The following is an 18,990-nucleotide window of genomic DNA, read 5'->3' on the forward strand; positions in this document are numbered from 1 at the left end:
GATGCTGCAAAAACTAAAATCTAAGCAAAGTTAAATAAATTAAAGCTGTTTTACTTGTTAGACCAATTTGCACGAATCGTATGTACTGTACGAAAACTTAAGATGGACTAGAATAATCTATTTATTTTTAGTATATTGATATTTTTAATCAGACTTGGTTCAAGTGGCAAATCGTTTCTTTTCTGTTATTATTTTGTTTATTCTAAGTCATATAGCTCCAATTTTAGATATTAGTTTATATGAGCAAATATTACAAACATAATAAGAACAAATATGTGTTTTTGACATTGTTTATTATTATTATTTTTTAATATATATATTGACAGTAATTTTTATTTTTATTATTATCTGATTATTGATTATTATGTTATCTTGCAATTTTTTTGCACCTTGCAAATTCAAAGCTGTTTGTTGGTTTAAATAAAGGTAATATATTTAAACTGAAGTTTTTTTTTTAATGAAGTTAGATAAGTTTAATAAAAGTCATATGACATATCAGTAAGGGTGCTTAAATTTTTTTATAACATCAGAATTGCAATTCTTATTCATTTCGATTCCAAATCGATTAATAATTTTCATTAATCCAATAAACAGTTTAAACATTTTTTAGTAGGCCAAGTTAATTATTTAATTGGCCATCTATGTGCTTACACGTCATTATCAGCAGCCAAGGGAAGCTTTTGTCACCTGAAAGCTGTTTTGAAAATGTTTTATTATAAATTTTAGAGGTGTCAAATTATCACATTAATTTTGATTAATAATTTACAGTCATATTTAACAGATTGTTATTTAATCGCGTTAATCTAATTTATCATCTTTAATGTTACTGTCTTTGTGGGCCTGCGACTCTGCAATTTTTCTCTCCCTCTTTATGTGCTTTACTTGTTAAAAAAAACAATCAAATAAATAATGATAATTGTATTGGTCTAGGGCAGGGGTCAACAACCTGCAGCTCTAGAGCCGCATGTGGCTCTTTGGCTCTTTAGCGGCGCCCTAGTGGCTCCCTGGACCTCTTTCAGAGATGTGTGAAAATGGAAAAAGATGAAGAAAAAAATATATTTTTTGTTTTAATATATTTTCTGTAGGAGGACAAACATGACACAAACCTTCCTAAATGTTAGAAATCCTATTGTTTACATTAAACATGCTTCACTGATGAGAGTAATTGCGCCGTTTTGTCCTACTAATTTCAGCAATCCTTGAACTCATCGTTTGTTTACGTGTACAACTTTCTCAGACGCTGCCACAGAAAGACGTGTTTTATGCCACTTCCACTTTCTTTCATTTTGTTCACCAAACGTTTTATTCTGTGCGTGAATGCACAAAGGTGTGCTTTGTTGATGTTATTGACTTGTGTGGCGTGCTAATCAGGCATATTTGGTCAATCCATAACTGTAAGCTAATCGATGCTAACATGCTATTTAGACTAGCTGTATGTACACATTGCATCATTATGCCTCGTTTGTAGGTATATTTGAGCTCATTTAATTTCCTTAATTTCCTCTGTGTATTTAATCTATATTTGCATGTCCCATGACACATTATCTGTATGTGTAATATTGGCTGCATTTCTCATAGTTGTTTGTGTGCGATGATGTTCTAGACCACAGCAAACGTTACACAGCTCGCAAAGATTGTAATACATCCATTAGAAGAACACAGCCTGCCGTTTCTATTAACTTGGACACACACATCTATACCTTTGACCATTCTAAGACAGTCATTACCAGGAGGGATCTCACCCTCTGAGAAGTTTTACTAATGTTTTCCAATGTTGTAAAAATCCATCCATCCATCCATTTTCTACCGCTTGTCCCTTTCGGGGTCGCGGGGGGTATTGGAGCCTATCTCATGTGTAGAATAAATATAACATTTCTGTCAACAAAGATTTGCTTCAGCCTGCGACACAGTCACTTTGATAGTAGGCTAATTTAGCTAATTAGCCACTTACATCATGTGTTGCCATCATTATAACACTTATATAAGTCTTTTAATTTTTTGCGGCTCCAGACCGATTACTTTTTTGTATTTGTGGTCCAATATGGCTCTTTCAACATTTTGGGTTGCCGACCGCTAGTCTAGGGTTATATTACCGTTACCAAAAAACAACTGGATGTCATTGTAGTTACTCCGGTAAGTGAAATGCTTCTCCATTTAATAGATTATACACATTGAAGGACATTTCTGAAGCACATCAGACATGAATGAAGTTACCGTCTGTAAAAAGAATGATGGCGTGACGATGCTCCTTAAATTTCTCCTCCCCTATCCGTTGTTTTATCAACGCCATGCGCTCCAAGATGGTCATAAAGACACGGTTGAGGTCAGTTCCGGCGGTGTCTTGGTCTGCCAGGGCATGGAAGGCAACACTTTCAAGTAATTTAAAATCCAAATCAAGCAGCATTTCCAACAATATGACTCACAGCCTATTTGAAAATTCTCCAGTTCAGTTTTCACTGTGCTCAGTTGGGTCTTGCCATCCAGGAAATCGACAATGTTGACGACTTCAAATACATCCGAAGAGAAAAACAGGACCTCATAGTTTGGAGAGACAGAAAAGGATGAAATCTGTGGGGAGAAAGGGGGCAGGGGGGCACTTAAATTCTGTAATGAGCAGACAAGCACATGCAAATTGCAGGGAAATAGGCTGCTCAGACTTTTTTCATGCGAGTTATTTTTGAAATGACACATTTATCATCCAAAACAACATCCTGTCGCCTGCTTTAAAAACATGCCAAGGGACTCGGGCCAACTAAAGAGCATCAGTCAAGACTATGATGTGTAATTCATAATGAAATGCACTTGTAATAGGACGCTATCCTGACAGCTAAATGGTTTGAGACCATTAACTTTAAGCTAAATGTGCTCGTAAAGGTGTGCCAAACACTTCAATGCTGCACACCAAACATACTGTACAATATATTACTGCACATATACTTCACTGTAAGTATTGAATTGCTTTAATTTTAACATATTTCCAAGGCACTGGTCTTTGATAGGAAATACACTTTAGTTCACATTAAGACCTTTAAAAATGTGTTTAGATACTGTCACTTATTTGTCTGTAATAACAAAAAAGCAGCGGTAAAAATATGGTTTATTATTTTTCGCATTAATATTATTGTTATTATATTATTATTATTACTAATATTATTGTTATCATTATCATTAGGCATTAAGAAGTGAATGATAGACACAAAGATGGATTTGTCATGCCTCGTTTATTTTTCTACGATGTCCGATTTAAAACAAAAACTCACAGTTAAGGTGCAAATGACAAAAAATGTTTGCTTCCTATGTTTGCTGCTGTAAAAATATTACTTGGCATTACTATTAATATTGTTATTATTATTATTATTATTATTATTATTATTATTATTATTACTATCATCATCATCTTTATTCAAAGTTTCAGTCAAGGTTTATTTATACAGTATAGCCCTTAATCACAAGTGTCTCAAAGGGCTGCACAAGCCACAACGAGGCATTAAGAAGTAAATGATAGGCATCAAGATTGATTTGCCGTGCCTTGTTTCTTTTTCGACAATGTCCGATTTAAAACAAAAACTCATACTTGATGTACAAATTACAAAAAATGTCCCATTTCCCAAACCTGCTGTAAAAATATTACTTATTATTTTTCAAATAGTTATTATCATTATTGTTAGACATTAAGAAGTAAATGATAGGCACCAAGATTGGAACAAAAACTCACACTTGAGGTACACATGACAAAAATTGTCAGCATCCCCAAAAACTATTTTTTTTTTTTCATAAAATAGTTAATTTTTTAAAATTACTTAAGCCTGAACTATACATACAACATATGATTTGTAGTTTCATATTTAACCTATTAGAGGCCAGTATATTTCATAACAACACTGTTTTATTGATAATACTATTATTTTCATAAAATACATTTAGGAGTAATTGCTTTGTTTAGAAAATATTATTATTAATATCATTATTAATCTCACTCGAGATCCCATAGGACGAAAAATGTCATCTTCTGGAAAACTAATACAAATATTTTAGATATCAATATTTGTTTCGACTTAAAAAACTCCTTTTTTAAAAGCTATTCATGTATACAAGTAGTAATTACTGTATATTTTGGGGATTTTAGTACAGTATGTAAATAGCAACACAAACTTTACAGGACTCCGTATGGCACCCTTGCAGAAAACAAAAAAAGATGTGAAATTTTGCTGCATGCTTTGAATGGGTAAAAGTTGAAATCCTACTAAGAATTGCACTAGTTTAAGTTAGAAAACAAGCGGGAATGTGTCACATTTTGTGTAGCTTTGACATTTTAGGCTAATGTAGGGAATTGTCATGACCAATACGAGTCAAAGGTATCATTGTAGTCTTCGTAACGTGGACTCATCGATTAAATGTGGTCATGCTACTCACTAAATCATTTTGTAAGTCAGCATATTTGTGGCCAACAACATCCATCAGCAGAAGCATCTCCATGTCAACAACAATTGGCCAAGCGAGTCAGTCCAACTTGCATCTCAGCACATTTGCTGACTCTTCAAGTTAAAAAAAAAAAGCTGTGATTCTCCATCAAGGAAAGACAGTTGTCTTCAATTTAAGAGTGCCCCAACTTAAGTGCCTCAGCGAGATAACAGCTGTCTCACGTCTAATTGTTAGAAGTTGCAAGCCAAAATCTGAGTCACAAGCACCCCTAGATATAAGTTAAAGTGCAGGGAGGTAATGGGTCCCATTTTTATAGTCTTTGGTATGACTCGGCCGGGGTTTGACCCACAACCTACCGATCTCAGGGCGGACACTCTAACCACTAGGCCACTGAGTATGTGTGTTACTAAATATATATATATATATATACACATATATATATATATATATATATATATATATATATATATATATATATATATATATATATATATATATATATATATATATATATATATATATATATATATATATATATATATATATATATATATATATATATATATATATATATATATAAGTAAAAAAACAGTCGCACTGGAGTATAAGTCGCATTTTTGGGGGGAAATTTATTTGATAAAACCCAACACCAAGAATAGACATTTGGCAATTTAAAATAAACAAAGAATAGTGAACAACAGTCTAAATAAGTGTACGCTATATGACGCATAAATAACCAACTGAGAACGTGCCTGGTATGTTAACGTAACATATTATGCTAAGAGTCATTTAAATAACTATAACATATAGAACATGCTATACGTTTACCAAACAATCTGTCACTCCTAATCGCTAAATCCGATTAAATCTTATACGTCTAGTCTCTTACGTGAATGAGCTAAATAATATTATTTGATATTTTACGGTAATGTGTTAATAATTTCACACATAAGTCGTCCTGAGTATAAGTCGCACCCTATGAAAACTATGAAAAAAACTGCGGCTTATAGTCCGAAAAATACGGTAAATATATATATACATGTATATATAGTTCATATTTACTTCTGTTTTCTAAGAAAGCACAGCTTGTAGTTTCAATGTGCTCAATGTAATATCTCAGGTGCTCATACAGCAATGTGTTTATATAAATTTAGATAAGTGTATGACGTTAATCTGTTTTGTATTTATGTTAAACATCTAAGCTATCTAGTGATTAGCCTGTTAGCTGCTTCTCTATAAAATGGGAAATATCACAGTGAGTTTATCAAAGTGCGGTAATCAATCACGGTTTTTATGATATTTTAAATGTTTAACTGGAAAGCTAACCATATGATTGATCATTAATCCGTTGTTTTCAGGGCAGCACCAGGCGAAATTGTATTCTATTTGGAGCACCACCACGCCCTCTTTCACATTACTAAATTTTTTCACACATTTTTATTTGGGACTATGTGCTTTTAATAGTTTTCTAATCAAATGTAATTTTAATTTGATGCTTGTTTTTTACCAAAATGAATTAATTTGAACATTCATGGTACATACATTGTTCAACAATGATTTTTTTTGTGTGAAAAATAACAATTATAACATCGTTGAAACATGAATTTATAGACATTGCTGCCTCATCTCCAACCGGGATTGAAACCCATTACTTTCTATCTTTGTGTGCGCCATGAGGGCCTCTATGTATATGAGGAGAAATCTGACATTATATTATGTTTTTTGTAAAAAAAAAAAAAAGAGGAAAATGTTCATATTAATTGCCCTGTTCTTCATTATTTGACATTTTACAGGCACTTTTTCGCGCAAATGGTGGCCCCCATACGGATCGTGTGGCCCGTCACACAGCACGTGTTTTGGCGGCTTTGTCCAGTGGAAGAGCCTTTAATTGTTCTTCCTGTCACTGTACGTCGCTGGCATTGACAGGTGAACAAATATTACATGAACATTAATGCTAGCAAATAATCTTCAGACCAATCAAGTGAAATTGGATGATTTGCAGATGTGCTCTCATGGCACACTTAAGGTATGTGCCGCAGTGTTACCTTGGTGATGAGTTGTAATACGGCAGATTTGGCGCCAAGGAAATATTCCTCTTCAATACTCTCAGAAATGTCCACTGCAATGTAGAGGTTGAGTGTGTCGGTTTTGGAAATTTTGATTTTCCTCCCCTCCTGTGTGTCATCTGTTTAATTAAAAAAAACAAAACATTAACAAAGTATTTTGAGGGTGTAATTGCCACATTTCAGTTTGAGGATGATGATGATAACTTAGCAATATAGTTAATTTATTATTACAGTGAATCCAGACAGTATTCACAGTGCTTCACTTTTTCCATATTTTATTATGTTACAGCCTTAATTCAAAATGGAATACATACATTTTTGTCCTCAAAATGCTACACACAACACCCCATAGTCACATTGTAAAAAACATTGTTTAGAATTTTTTGTAGATGTATTAAAAATGAAAAAAATAAAACATCACATGTACATACTGTAAGTAGTCACAGTCTTTGCTCAATACTTTGTTGATGCACCTTTGGCAGCAATTACAGCCTCAAATATTTTTGACCTGGCTGGGTCAATCAAGGACATGTACAGAGTTGTTCTGAAGCCATTTTTTTAATATATTTGCTGTGTGCTTGGGATCGTTGTCCTGCTGAAAGATTAACCGTAGCCCCAGTCTGAATTCAAGAGCGCTCTTGAGCAGGTTTTTATCCAGGATGTCTCTGTAAATTGCTGCATTAATTTTTTCCTCTATCCCGACGAGTCTCCTAGTTCCTGCCGCTAAAAAACAACCCCACGGCATGATGCTGCCACCACTATGCTTCACTGTAGGGATGGTATTGGCCCGGTGGTTAGAGGTGCCTGGTTTCATCCAATTCTGATGCCTGGCATTCACACCAAAGAGTTCAATCTTTGTCTCATCAGACCAGGAAATTTTGTTTCTCATGGTCTGAGAGTCTTTCATGTACATTTTGGCAAACTTTTACGAAGGTAATGGCCACTCTACCATACAGGCCTGATTGGTGGATTGCTGCAGAGATGGTTGTCCTTCTGGAAGATTCTCTTCTCTCCACAGAGGAATGTTGTAGCACTGACAGAGTGACCATCGGGTTCTTGGTCACCTCCCTGATTAGGGCCCTTCTACCCCGATCGCTCAGCTTAGACGGTCGGCCAGTTCGAGGAAGAGTCCTGGTGGTTCCAAACTTCTTCCATTTACAAATGAGCACAGTGGTCTCGTAAATTTGTTCCTTGAAACAATCCTGTCTTGGAGGTCTACAGACATTTCCTTTGACTTCATGCTTAGTTTGTGCTCTGCCATACACTGTCAAATGTAGGACCTTATACTTTATATAGAAAGGTGTGTGCCTTTCCAAATTAGGTCCATTCAACTAAATTTACAACAGGGGCACTCCAATTAAACTGTAGGAACATCTCAAGGATGGTCAGTTGAAACAGGATGCACATGAGCTCTCTTTTGAGCTTCAAGACAAAGGCTGGGAATATGTATGTACATGTCATTTCTTAGTTTTTTCATTTTAATACATTTGCAAAAATCTAAAAAAAAACCTACAATTCACATTGTCATTATGGGGTATTGTGGGTAAAAAATAGAGGACAAAATATATATATTCCATTTTGGAATAAGGCTGTAACGTAACAGAAGGTGGAAAAAGTTAAGCACTGTGGATCTTTCTGGATGCATTGTATCTAATAAGCTATCGCTTTATCTATATCCTGCATTTATTCATAAATAATACAATATTTAGGTCAGGTTTTTTTAAAGTTTATTTAAATTGTCTATATATATTTTTTTCTTTCTTTTAACACTTTTTTTTCTTTTTTCCTTTTCTGTCATAACTGTATGATCTATTGCCACTTCGGACGGTTCAACATGACACTCAGTATCGGTACGGGTCCAATATCGACAAATTTAGTAGATGGTGTGAAGTAAACCCTGGAGATGGAATTATTTTGTCAATGGTTTTATGACTCAGATTTAATGTTTTGTCCAAAGTTTCACTTTATTAAATTATATTTTTGAATTTTTATAAGGTGCTGCTGGGTCTGATGACCAATCAAAAATAATGTGAAATAATAGAAATAAAATGCTTTAGCTATGCAATACCGCATTGCATAACTAGAGTCATGCTGTGTTCAAAGCCTATCTTTTAAACTTGATAATTATCTAATAATGCAACACATTACATTATCATTCATTCCAAACATGTTTTGTTAAAAGCATCCATCCATCCATCCATTTTCTACCGCTTGTCCCTTTTGGGGTCGCGGGGGGCGCTGAAACCTATCTCAGCTACAATCGGGCGGAAGGCGGGGTACACCCTGGACAAGTCGCCACCTCATCGCAGGGCCAACACAGATAGACAGACAACATTCACACTCACTTTCACACACTAGGGCCAATTTAGTGTTGCCAATCAACCTATCCCCAGGTGCATGTCTTTGGAGGTGGGAGGAAGCCGGAGTACCCGGAGGGAACCCACGCAGTCACGGGGAGAACATGCAAACTCCACACAGAAAGATCCCGAGGCCGGGATTGAACACACGACTACTCAGGACCTTCGTATTGTGAGGCAGACGCACTAACCCCTCTGCCACCGTGCTGCCCTTGTTAAAAGCAATAAATACTTAATTTATGATTCCAAAGCAAGTTTTTCTAAAAATGGTATACTGTAAAAATGACAATACATTTTACAGTAAAAAAAAACTGGTAGCTCAGTTGCCAGAATTTTGGGGTAAAAAAAAAAACGGTATTGTTTATCCAATTTTAGTAATGCACTGTAAATACATCAACTATATATTCAACGGTTAAAAAAATGTGCACAATTTTATTGTAAAAAACAGTGGTATTGTTTTTCAATTTACAGTACAAGGCGGTAAAAACCAGTATACATTTTTTTTTACATTGTACGTAAAACATATATAATGAGCAAATGCATAGGCAACTGTGTAATAATATCATGAATCGGATCCTTATATATGTAAATTCATATATTATTCACTATTAGCAACCATAACTGCAATGTGGCTCTCAATGAAAATGAGTTTGACACTCCTAATTGGGCCAATCAGAACATTTTATCAAGCTAATCACAAGAAGTGAACAAACTATTGGTAATTGCTGAGACATGAAATAACGGGTAGCGTTACCGTAAATAAGTTCTGTTTCTTCCTACTCCTTTTCGGACATGTAGTTCCAGTGACTTACCTGTAGGCTCCAAGGGGGTGAGGCTGGCTTTGATTGCGCTGCCAAAGGCCTCGGAAACCTCCAGTGGAGTGTCATACGTGTATTTGTCTGACGAGGCAAAAAAAGACCACATTATTGACCACATTATATAGCCAAGTTAATCCAAAATAAAATTCACACAAATACTAATAGATCTAACAAAGTAGCTGATTACTCAATGGCTTGATGACTTGTTTATTTACTAAGCACATGGATGAGCTCATTATGAAGCTCCTGGTGAAGCAAGCTTACTCAGAATGTCATCATGTGTCATGATGTCTCACACGAAGACATAATGTGAAAACATAGTGTGCTCCCTAAAGTAAACATACATATGACTAGAAAAGCAAAGGCCTGTCGACTGGTTAATCTCGACAGTGTCGAGATTAACCATTCGGATTATTTGTGGCCCCTTTAACTGTTTACAAAACTTGAATCCTGCCATTCTTAAGAAGAATGCAGGGAAAATATTACCTTTTAGCACTCACCAGTCTTTGGTTACAGTTATTTTGTATTTGTTAAATGGCTGGGAATAACACAATACTGTAAGAAGTTGTCTTAATAATAATATATATATATATATATATTAACATTAAACATAATTGCTAATTTAAAAAGTTTAATTATAGGCCAGAGTGTTTGTTTTTTTAACTCATCTGCAAGAGGACCGAGTTACAGTCGAACCTCGTCTACCTTGGTAAATATATTTCTGCAAAGTAAGAATTCCATCCATTTTATACCGCAGGGCCAACACAGATAGACAGACAACATTCACACTCGCATTAGGGCCAATTTAGTGGTGCCAATCAAATACAAATAATTTATTATATATCAAATATTTTTATAGCTAAAGCATAAAAAAAAATGGATTACGGCCTTCTAAACATGTTTATAACATAGTCCTCTAGACATGAAATAACACCCTTAAGTCACGTTTACACTCTTGTAATCCAATATAGTAGAAAAAATTATAGACAATAAGACATTTACTGTACCGACAGAGCCATGGTCTCATCTGGTGGCCATACTACTGTACTGTTGATATTGCTTTCGCTGTTTCGCCACTTTGTATAAAAAATGCTTAATTTAGGCCAATAATATGGAGACTATGCTTTAAAACGTTTTTGTTTTATTAAATCAGTGATAGAATGAATTGGCCAAGTTCAAAGTGTGATGTGGTGGGAGACTGTAAATGAAGCAGTTATTTCCCAAATGTGAGAACTTATACTGTATATTAAAAAAAAATATTTTTTTATTTGAATTTAAAGTTTTCGAGGATTTTTTTCTCATTGAAAATGAATATGAGAATCATTAAACTTTCATATTTCTACATTTCTCAACCAATTCAAATCGTCCACCATCAACTCACTCTAGTCATCTTGGACATTCAAACTAAAATGTTTCCAACTTTCTACAATTCCCGGTTTTCCTGGAATTGCCACTTTTCAATACCAGTGTTTCCATCTGTTTATCTTTCGACTACTTCTCCCACCTCTTTCAACCGCTAGTCTATAAAATCCGCTACACCTCCTGGATACCAAAGTACATGTCAAACTACTTCCTTAACGTAAATGACCGCCATAACCACAACACCAGGGGGAGTTCCACAAACCACGTTAAACTCAGATTCCAATCTAACAAAGGTCTAAACTCATTCTCCTTCCATGCCACATCAATATGGAATGCACTACCAACAGGTGTAAAAGAAAGTGCATCTCTATCCTCCTTCAAAACCGCACTAAAACAACACCTCCAGGCAACTTCAACCCTTGACTAACACCCTCCCCCTTCCACATCCCACCTCCCCGGATTGTAAATAACCAAATGTAAATAATCAAATGTATTTCTAATGTATATACTTCTTCTTATGCTATCTGAACTCACTATGTGCTCTGCTTGCTGTACATATCCTACCAAGTCAGACTTATACTGTTTCAATGCCCATTTCTCTGATGATGCAATTGTTGATGACTGAAGTGCTGTTATCAACCAAACCCTCCTCATCCCACCCCCCGGATTGTAAATAATGTAAATAATTAAATGTATATACTCTGATGATTAACTTGTGTGATGACTGTATTATGATGATAGTATCTATTTGTACCATGAATTGATTACGTGGATCCCGACTTAAACAAGTTGAAAAACTTATTCGGGTGTTACCATTTAGTGGTCAATTGTACGGAATATGTACTGAACTGTGCAATCTACTAATAAAAGTTTCAATCAATCAAAAAATCTTTAAACCATTCCACCATCAATGCATTGCACTTGGTCAGAACAATCATGCTATCTCTTATATTATATATCTTTTTATACTGGAAATCATTCAAATTTCCCCCAAATTCACGTTTTTTCATAACACTTATCTATTGAAGTGTTACTACTTCCACATTTTTCAACCGATTTTAATCGTTCCAACGTCAAAATGCTCCTCACTAATGTTAGTGAAATGCTAGCATGCTAAGGTTAGCATGTTAGCATGTTAACATTAGCACGCTAATTTTTTTTAAATTAATTTTGCAGACGCACACCTTAGAGTCATGTAACTTGATACTTGTCACATGCTAACTGTTTGCATGTTAATATGCTAACATTAGCGTGCTAACTTTTTAACCTAATTTTGCAGGCGTACACCTTAGAGTGATATAAGTATATACCTGTATATGTATAGTATATAGTATATAATGTAATACAATATATAATGATATAGTGATATAGAGATATCTTCTGTCTTGCCTCTGGTGAGGGGCGGTGGCATTTTTTTCTCCTTCCGTCTTTTCCTGGCTTGCTCTCTTTTATCTTGTCTTGTCTAAACTTTTTTTGAAGACTCTTTGCGCTGTCCTCCAAATCTAAACATCAGACATGGAATTGATTAGCTGGACTCTCGACTCTATTGACAAAATCTTTTCGACGAGGAAAAGAAGTTCTGGGGAGCCTGGCTGCCCTGATGGAACCATTGCTGCGGGGTACGTGAGAGATTCCTTGGACAAATGGAGAATCATGTGCCTCTCAGTCCTTTCCATCGAGGACGTGGAAGACATCTACCTATTTGGAACCATGATCGCTGGGCACCTGCTGATTGGGCTTGGCATTGCTCTGGTGTATCGTAAAATTTGTAAGACGATGGCAGCCACTCAAGGAGCCCAAAGGCTGTTCGTCGCAATGGACGGATTGGGCCGGGCCTTGAGATCACAGTCTGGGGCGATTTCTGAACTAAATCGCAAGATGGATCACATCATGGAGAAAGAAGGATTGGACATGAGGGCCAGCATGGACGAATAGAACAGGCAAGCCATTGTAATGCCTGCTCGAGAAAAAACAAAAATCCTTATCTACGATTTGACTCCCTCGAATGGCCTTGAGACAAGAACAGGCTGTTCTGTAATCATCCCCTGAGGAATTTCAAAGATGGACGCTTTTGACCTCTCTCTCTCTTCCTCTCCTCAACGACCCCTGGGAATCGAACTTTGCTTGCATTGCATGCAAACCAACTCTGGGCTCATGAACATTACACTTCACCCAAAGACAATGGGCATATATACAAACACACACCCCACCGACATACAACGCCTCTCACCACGCTTAATTCCTCTTCGGGGTTATGGACGGCTGAGTAGCGCTTTATAGCAGCAGGCCGGCCTCCAGGGCCCCAAATCCCCCCCCCCCCCCCCCCCCCCACCCTCTGTTGCGAGTTGTTGTGATTATATATAACATGTTTATGTGTGCTATACTAAATGAGTTTTTTTCCCTTGGACTCAGTCTGGACCCCCTCCCGAGGGTCCAGCCTTAGACTTATATGTTTTACTTTCCCCCCTTTTCCCAATATCACCTTTTTCCCACCTTTTTTAAGGAGCGCCGTAAGTGGCTGATCCGTTGGCGGTCCCGTCTTGCCTCCCTGTAACGTATGTTTGCTCTTAGTGGGACTGTGCCGAAAATGTAATTTCAGTTCTTATATGTCTTGTACATGTTAAAGAATGGACAATAATAAAGCATCCTGAACTTAAATCTTGATACATCAATCAATAAATCAAAGTTTATTTATATAGCTCTTATTCACAAGTAACTAAAGGGGATTCACAAACTCACAATAACATCCCCTAATCTAAACCCAAATCAGGGCAAGGAAAAACTTAAACCTGTTAGCATGCTAACCGTTAGCATGTAAGCATGCTATGTGTTTTAGCTGACTTTACAGGCGTACACCTCAGAGTCATATAACTTGGTACTTGACGCATGCTAACTGTTTGCATGCTTATTTGACGTCATCCGGCAATCATGCTCCCTGTAAGCATTTCAGTTCAGCTTCAACTTATTAGCATTCACATGCAATTTTTCCTGTCATTGCATTTTCTAGTTTATGATTTTGAGTGCAGGAGAAAGTGTAAAGGAACCCGTAGCTCCACATGGTTGTTGGATTTATATTACATTATTACATATATTTTGCGCAACACAGCCCCAACAAAACCAATGTGAACCAATTGTAATAGTGGTAAGGAGCAAACTTCTCAGTCAGCATTAATACCGCTGATGAGTTTTACGACAAGTCTAACATGCGTGATTTTCACAGCAACAGCTAAGTAGCGCAACCACAATTTTGGAGCATGTGTAGAGATAGATGAAGCTGATGGATTCAAATGCAGCTACTGCCATCATGCGGTGTAAATAAAAACTACATCATGAGGTTGCCTACAGCCACAACTGGTAATGCCAGTGTTTGTTATGGTAAAATTCCTATTTGAGTTATGTATTTTTAAACCACAAACACACAAGTCTAAGTGCTTGAGTGTGTTATGTCGTCTTGACTACATTGGCCTGTTTTTTTGTCGAAGATAAGACGCTTTTATAGCTTTTTCTGGACATTTCTTTGTTGAATAGGAAAAATTCCAAAACAGCAGACAGTTAGTAGCTTTTGTATACCACACATCCGGTACTATTAGACAATTTTGAGGTAAGGCATCTCTTTTGTACCATTTTAAAGCATCCTACTAACGTATTTTCTGTATTAATGAGGTCTACGGGTGGTTACTGGCTTACAGTAGCATGCTGGTTCTGTGCCAGTCCACTGGCCGTTCTCCAGGCACGTTCTCTCGCTGGAGCCCACCAGAAACATGCCGCTCTTGCAGCTGTATTTCACTTTGTCGTCCATTCGGAATGAATTCCCCCTTCTAGAGGCGCCAGCCGGGATGCCGGGATCAGTACAATCGTTTCCTGCTGTGTTAAGTTTAAATACAAAAAGTTATTAGAAAGAAAATAAAGGGGAAAAGCAAACATGAAATACTGTAAAGGATGGACTCACAGTCCCGGCTGCAGATGGGAGTGGATCCACTCCACTTGCCGTTGGGAAAGCAGACTCTCCTGGATGAGCCTCGCATCAGGTACCCAGAGTAGCACTCGTATGTCGTCTCATTGTCAACAAAGTATCTCAGCTGAGCAGGTATGACGATTCCGTTCATCAGCACATTGGGGTCGGGGCATTCAACCACTATTAAGACAAGAAACGTGGAATGTATCATGGAGCAGTGGAGGATACCGGGGGTGAAAGGTGTCCATCATCTTGACTCGACTCACTCCTGCATGTCTGAGGTTTAGAGCTTGTGGAGTCTTGGCTCCACTCGCCGTTGAGCTGGCACACACGCTTCTGGACCGGGTATGGATAGTAACCCTCAAGACATTGGTAGGTCAGAAGGCTGTGTGTCTGCAGACCCTTGGTCAGATTGTAATAACCCCCCTCGATTTGCACATTGTCCTCTGGACAGTCACACCCCACTTCTCCAGCTTGAAAGAGAAAGTGACGCAGGTTAGCTCTCGGTACAAACAAGTAAAGCAGCAGCAACTTGCAAAACCTGAGCCTTTTTTACAGTAAATATGGCAAGAAGGGTTAAGCAAGCTTTATTTAAATAAGCCGTATTTGAAATATCTGCACTCATTTGTACCAAATGACAATAAAATATATATCTTGTTATAAAGTCCTTTATTGTTATCACAAATATTGTATACAGTAATATATTATAAAATATATATTATATACTTTCATATAATATAAACAAAAATATCTCAAATGTTATATGACTTTAAGTGAGTCACTCTTAGAGCAGATTTAAATGATCACAATAGTTTATGTGGGTTTTTTAATACACAATTTTATTAAGTATGCTTACATGATTCCGTATTTTATTTAAAAATATTTAATTTCCATAATATATTGTACATGTATAAGGGATGTGAAGCTTACAACAACTCTCGATTCGATTCCGATTCTTGGGGTGAAGATTCGATTAAAACATGATTCTCCCAATATATTATTTGATATAAAAATTATACTAACACCTTTTAAAACAGGTCATTGGTTACAAAAGCCCCTCTTGGCTGCTAACGTATGACGTAGACAGGCAGCGAGTGAGTTGGTGTTGGCCTAAAAAACGTATTTTCAGAAATATATTCTCTAATTCTTTAAAAAAAATGTTTTATCTATTTTTTTAAATTGTGAATTGTAATAAATAAGAACTGTGATTTTTTAGCACCCCTAACATGTAATATTGTAGAATAATGCATTGTTGTTGTTTTTTACAAGAACATAATTAAAACAAAAAATGTTACCTTTCCCAAAACTGCTGTTAATATTAATTCTTTTTTTTTTTTTTTTTTACATTTTCTTTCAAAATTACTTTTGACTGAAATGTTACCCTTCAAATGCCAGTATCTTTACGCACAATCTTGCTTGTTTTGGATTTTCAATTATTTCCAGTAGCCAAAATCCAAAGCTGCATGCTTTGAATTGAAAAAAGTAGCACTCTCTGGTGTACAAATGCGGTAAATTTGATAATTTAGTTTGTGATAATATCAATTTGAGATTTTAAAAAATACATAAATAAATAATCACATTTTCAGTAGTTTTTAATTGGAAATTTGTTGTTGTAATCGGAACAAGTGTATCTTTTTTTGCGCAGCTTTGCCAGTTGGGACTAGTTTAAAGAAAAATAATGACACCTTAAAACATGTGTAGGAAATAATATATTCTGTTCAATTCTACCTATATTCAACAGTCAAAATTACTTAAAAACAAACAACCACCTGCTCCCAGTGCCAACCACACTGGTTTAAATGTAGCTTAAAGATGTATATAATGGGTTTCACTATGTAAAGCGCTTTGAATCTCCAGAGAAAAGGCGCTATATAAATATAATTCCCTTCGCTTTTTCTTACAAAGGCAATATGTAATTAAAAATGTGAGCTCACCCATTAGGAGACATGAAAGTGCAGCTGCCAGTCCAATCCAGTGGACATAAAGTTGCATGTTTGGAACTTTAGCTGAGAAAACAAATGAACTGAGACGTTTTGCAGGGAAATGACTTTTATCAACTCAGACAATGATGCTCACCAAGAGGCATTGGACAGCCCCAAATCAAGTTATTTATTAACTTGTGGACAAATAAAAAAAGATCAATAGTATTAGTCAGAGAAAACACCTAAAAATATTGAAATACCTCTTACGGTTAGATTATAGTGGGCAAAACTGAAATCAAAGTGGAAGTTTTCAGTAATTTTTGATGGGATACTGATCAATCGAATAGTGTTGCTCTCTTAAGCATAAACATAAAGTACAGTATAATCCAGTGTTCAAAATACACCATTGAATGGTGCAAGACATAATATTATTGTGGTCATGATTATCATATTAGTAAGGTGAATTTCCCACAATGTGCAGCTGAGATAGGCTCCAGCACCCCCCGTGACCCCAAAAGGGTCAAGCGGTAGAAAATGGATGGGTGGATGGATTACTTTCCCAAGCAAGTCAAAAGTACACTTGCCTCATCATTTCCCAAAAACGGAGGCACAATTGTTGACACTTTGCTGTGGGTATTGATCGTCCACCACACGGGTTCAACTAACCTTTCAGGGGACTTCCCACGCCCCTCCTCCTAAGGTGGGCTGTAAAATAAAACATGTACACGGCAAAAAAAGACCTGACAAAATGTAAACGAAAAAGACTAGATCTTAGGAAAAAAAAAATACTAAAAACTTGTGAAATTATCTGTCCATGCATCTGTCCTGTTACTTTTACGTGATAAGAAATCCTAAATTAAAATGTGTATATCTCGAAATTAGCAGGACTTTTAAGATCGAAATAAGTATTTTATTCTGAAAACAAGTATTATTCAACTTGCAACTCTTAGATTAAGCATCCTCGAGATGTTGCAGAATCTTTAAACAAGATTTTCTGTGTAGGTGAAAAAACAAAATTTAATATTTGAATAGATAAATACATTTGAATAGATATTTTCTCAGTTTTAAATGTCTTTAACTAGAATAGACATCATATAGTTATTAATGCTAACATGAAGATTATGATGTAATGTCAATGACTAAAAATAAGTAACTAGCTTTTAAAACTAGAGACATTTATAGAAATAAATGTTTTAATCTTGGCAAGTGGCAAATAAATTGCAGTGTACAAAACACTGACTGACCTGTTCAAAAAACAAACAGAAATGACGGGCGAAAAGTCTAGAGGTTTTGGTATCAATCCAATACTAAGTACTGTATTGTCGATATTTATGGTCAATATTGAAAAGATGATAAATTACAGTGCAACATCACCCAATTATTGTAAATCATGTGATTTTGACCTTAAATTTTGTTGATCATGATTATAATCTGAATTTTTCCCCAAAGTCTCCACGATTCCTATACCCACTTATTTCATGAGATTGTAAACAATATCACAATGTTTTTGAACAATTCAGGAAAAAACACACAGGGATTTTGTCATCAAAATAGTATCGATCAGATCATACCAATACTAACCTGCTATCGTTAATATCCATATTCGGATACATCCGCTCACCTCTGAAGTCCAAAGATCAGGTCCATACAAGAGCTGTGACATTGGCAAACGAACCGAGTGATTTGAACAGTTCTTTTAAGTGAACGATGAGAAAATTATTGTCAATATTTCAGAATAATTCCCACCATTAGAGTAATATTGGTATAAATTGAAATTATTCTGATCCACATCCTATCTGATAACTGCTACCAGCAAATGTTACCGTAATTAAAAAAAACTGTTAAAACAAACAAATAAATATAGCAGTGTTTTCTTAAGCATGGGCTTGGGCCCGTTGTTGGGCCACGAGAGCCCCGTAGAGAACCGCCTAAAAATATTTATTTCTCAGCTGTGGTCCGTATGGGCCGCAGCGGTACTCAGTTGTAATACACTTTTCCACCACTTGTGGCAGTAATTAAAATCTTAAATAAACAGAAGAAGTATGGAGCTAAACTAGTCATAGAGAAGTTTCTTAAGCGCAAAAATTA

At 36.0% G+C, this 18,990-nt stretch overlaps 1 protein-coding gene across 1 annotated transcript in view; it reads right to left on the reverse strand.

The window, feature by feature from the left end:
• LOC133650905 (complement factor B-like) overlaps nucleotides 1-17,070 on the reverse strand; it is a 28,604-nt gene extending 11,534 nt beyond the window's left edge. Inside the window, exons 1-8 of the mRNA XM_062048663.1 lie at nucleotides 16,915-17,070; nucleotides 15,247-15,453; nucleotides 14,975-15,160; nucleotides 14,713-14,889; nucleotides 9,658-9,744; nucleotides 6,468-6,607; nucleotides 2,424-2,568; nucleotides 2,215-2,346 (exon numbers count right to left, since the gene is read on the reverse strand). Of these exons, the coding sequence (XP_061904647.1) occupies nucleotides 2,215-2,346; nucleotides 2,424-2,568; nucleotides 6,468-6,607; nucleotides 9,658-9,744; nucleotides 14,713-14,889; nucleotides 14,975-15,160; nucleotides 15,247-15,453; nucleotides 16,915-16,972 (1,132 nt within the window). The 5' untranslated portion in view covers nucleotides 16,973-17,070. The remainder of the gene's footprint in view (nucleotides 1-2,214; nucleotides 2,347-2,423; nucleotides 2,569-6,467; nucleotides 6,608-9,657; nucleotides 9,745-14,712; nucleotides 14,890-14,974; nucleotides 15,161-15,246; nucleotides 15,454-16,914) is intronic.
• Between the last annotated feature and the right edge of the window lie 1,920 nt (nucleotides 17,071-18,990).

The sequence above is a fragment of the Entelurus aequoreus genome, linkage group LG05 (genome assembly GCF_033978785.1).
Source record: "Entelurus aequoreus isolate RoL-2023_Sb linkage group LG05, RoL_Eaeq_v1.1, whole genome shotgun sequence".
NCBI classification, from domain to species: Eukaryota; Metazoa; Chordata; class Actinopteri; order Syngnathiformes; family Syngnathidae; genus Entelurus; species Entelurus aequoreus.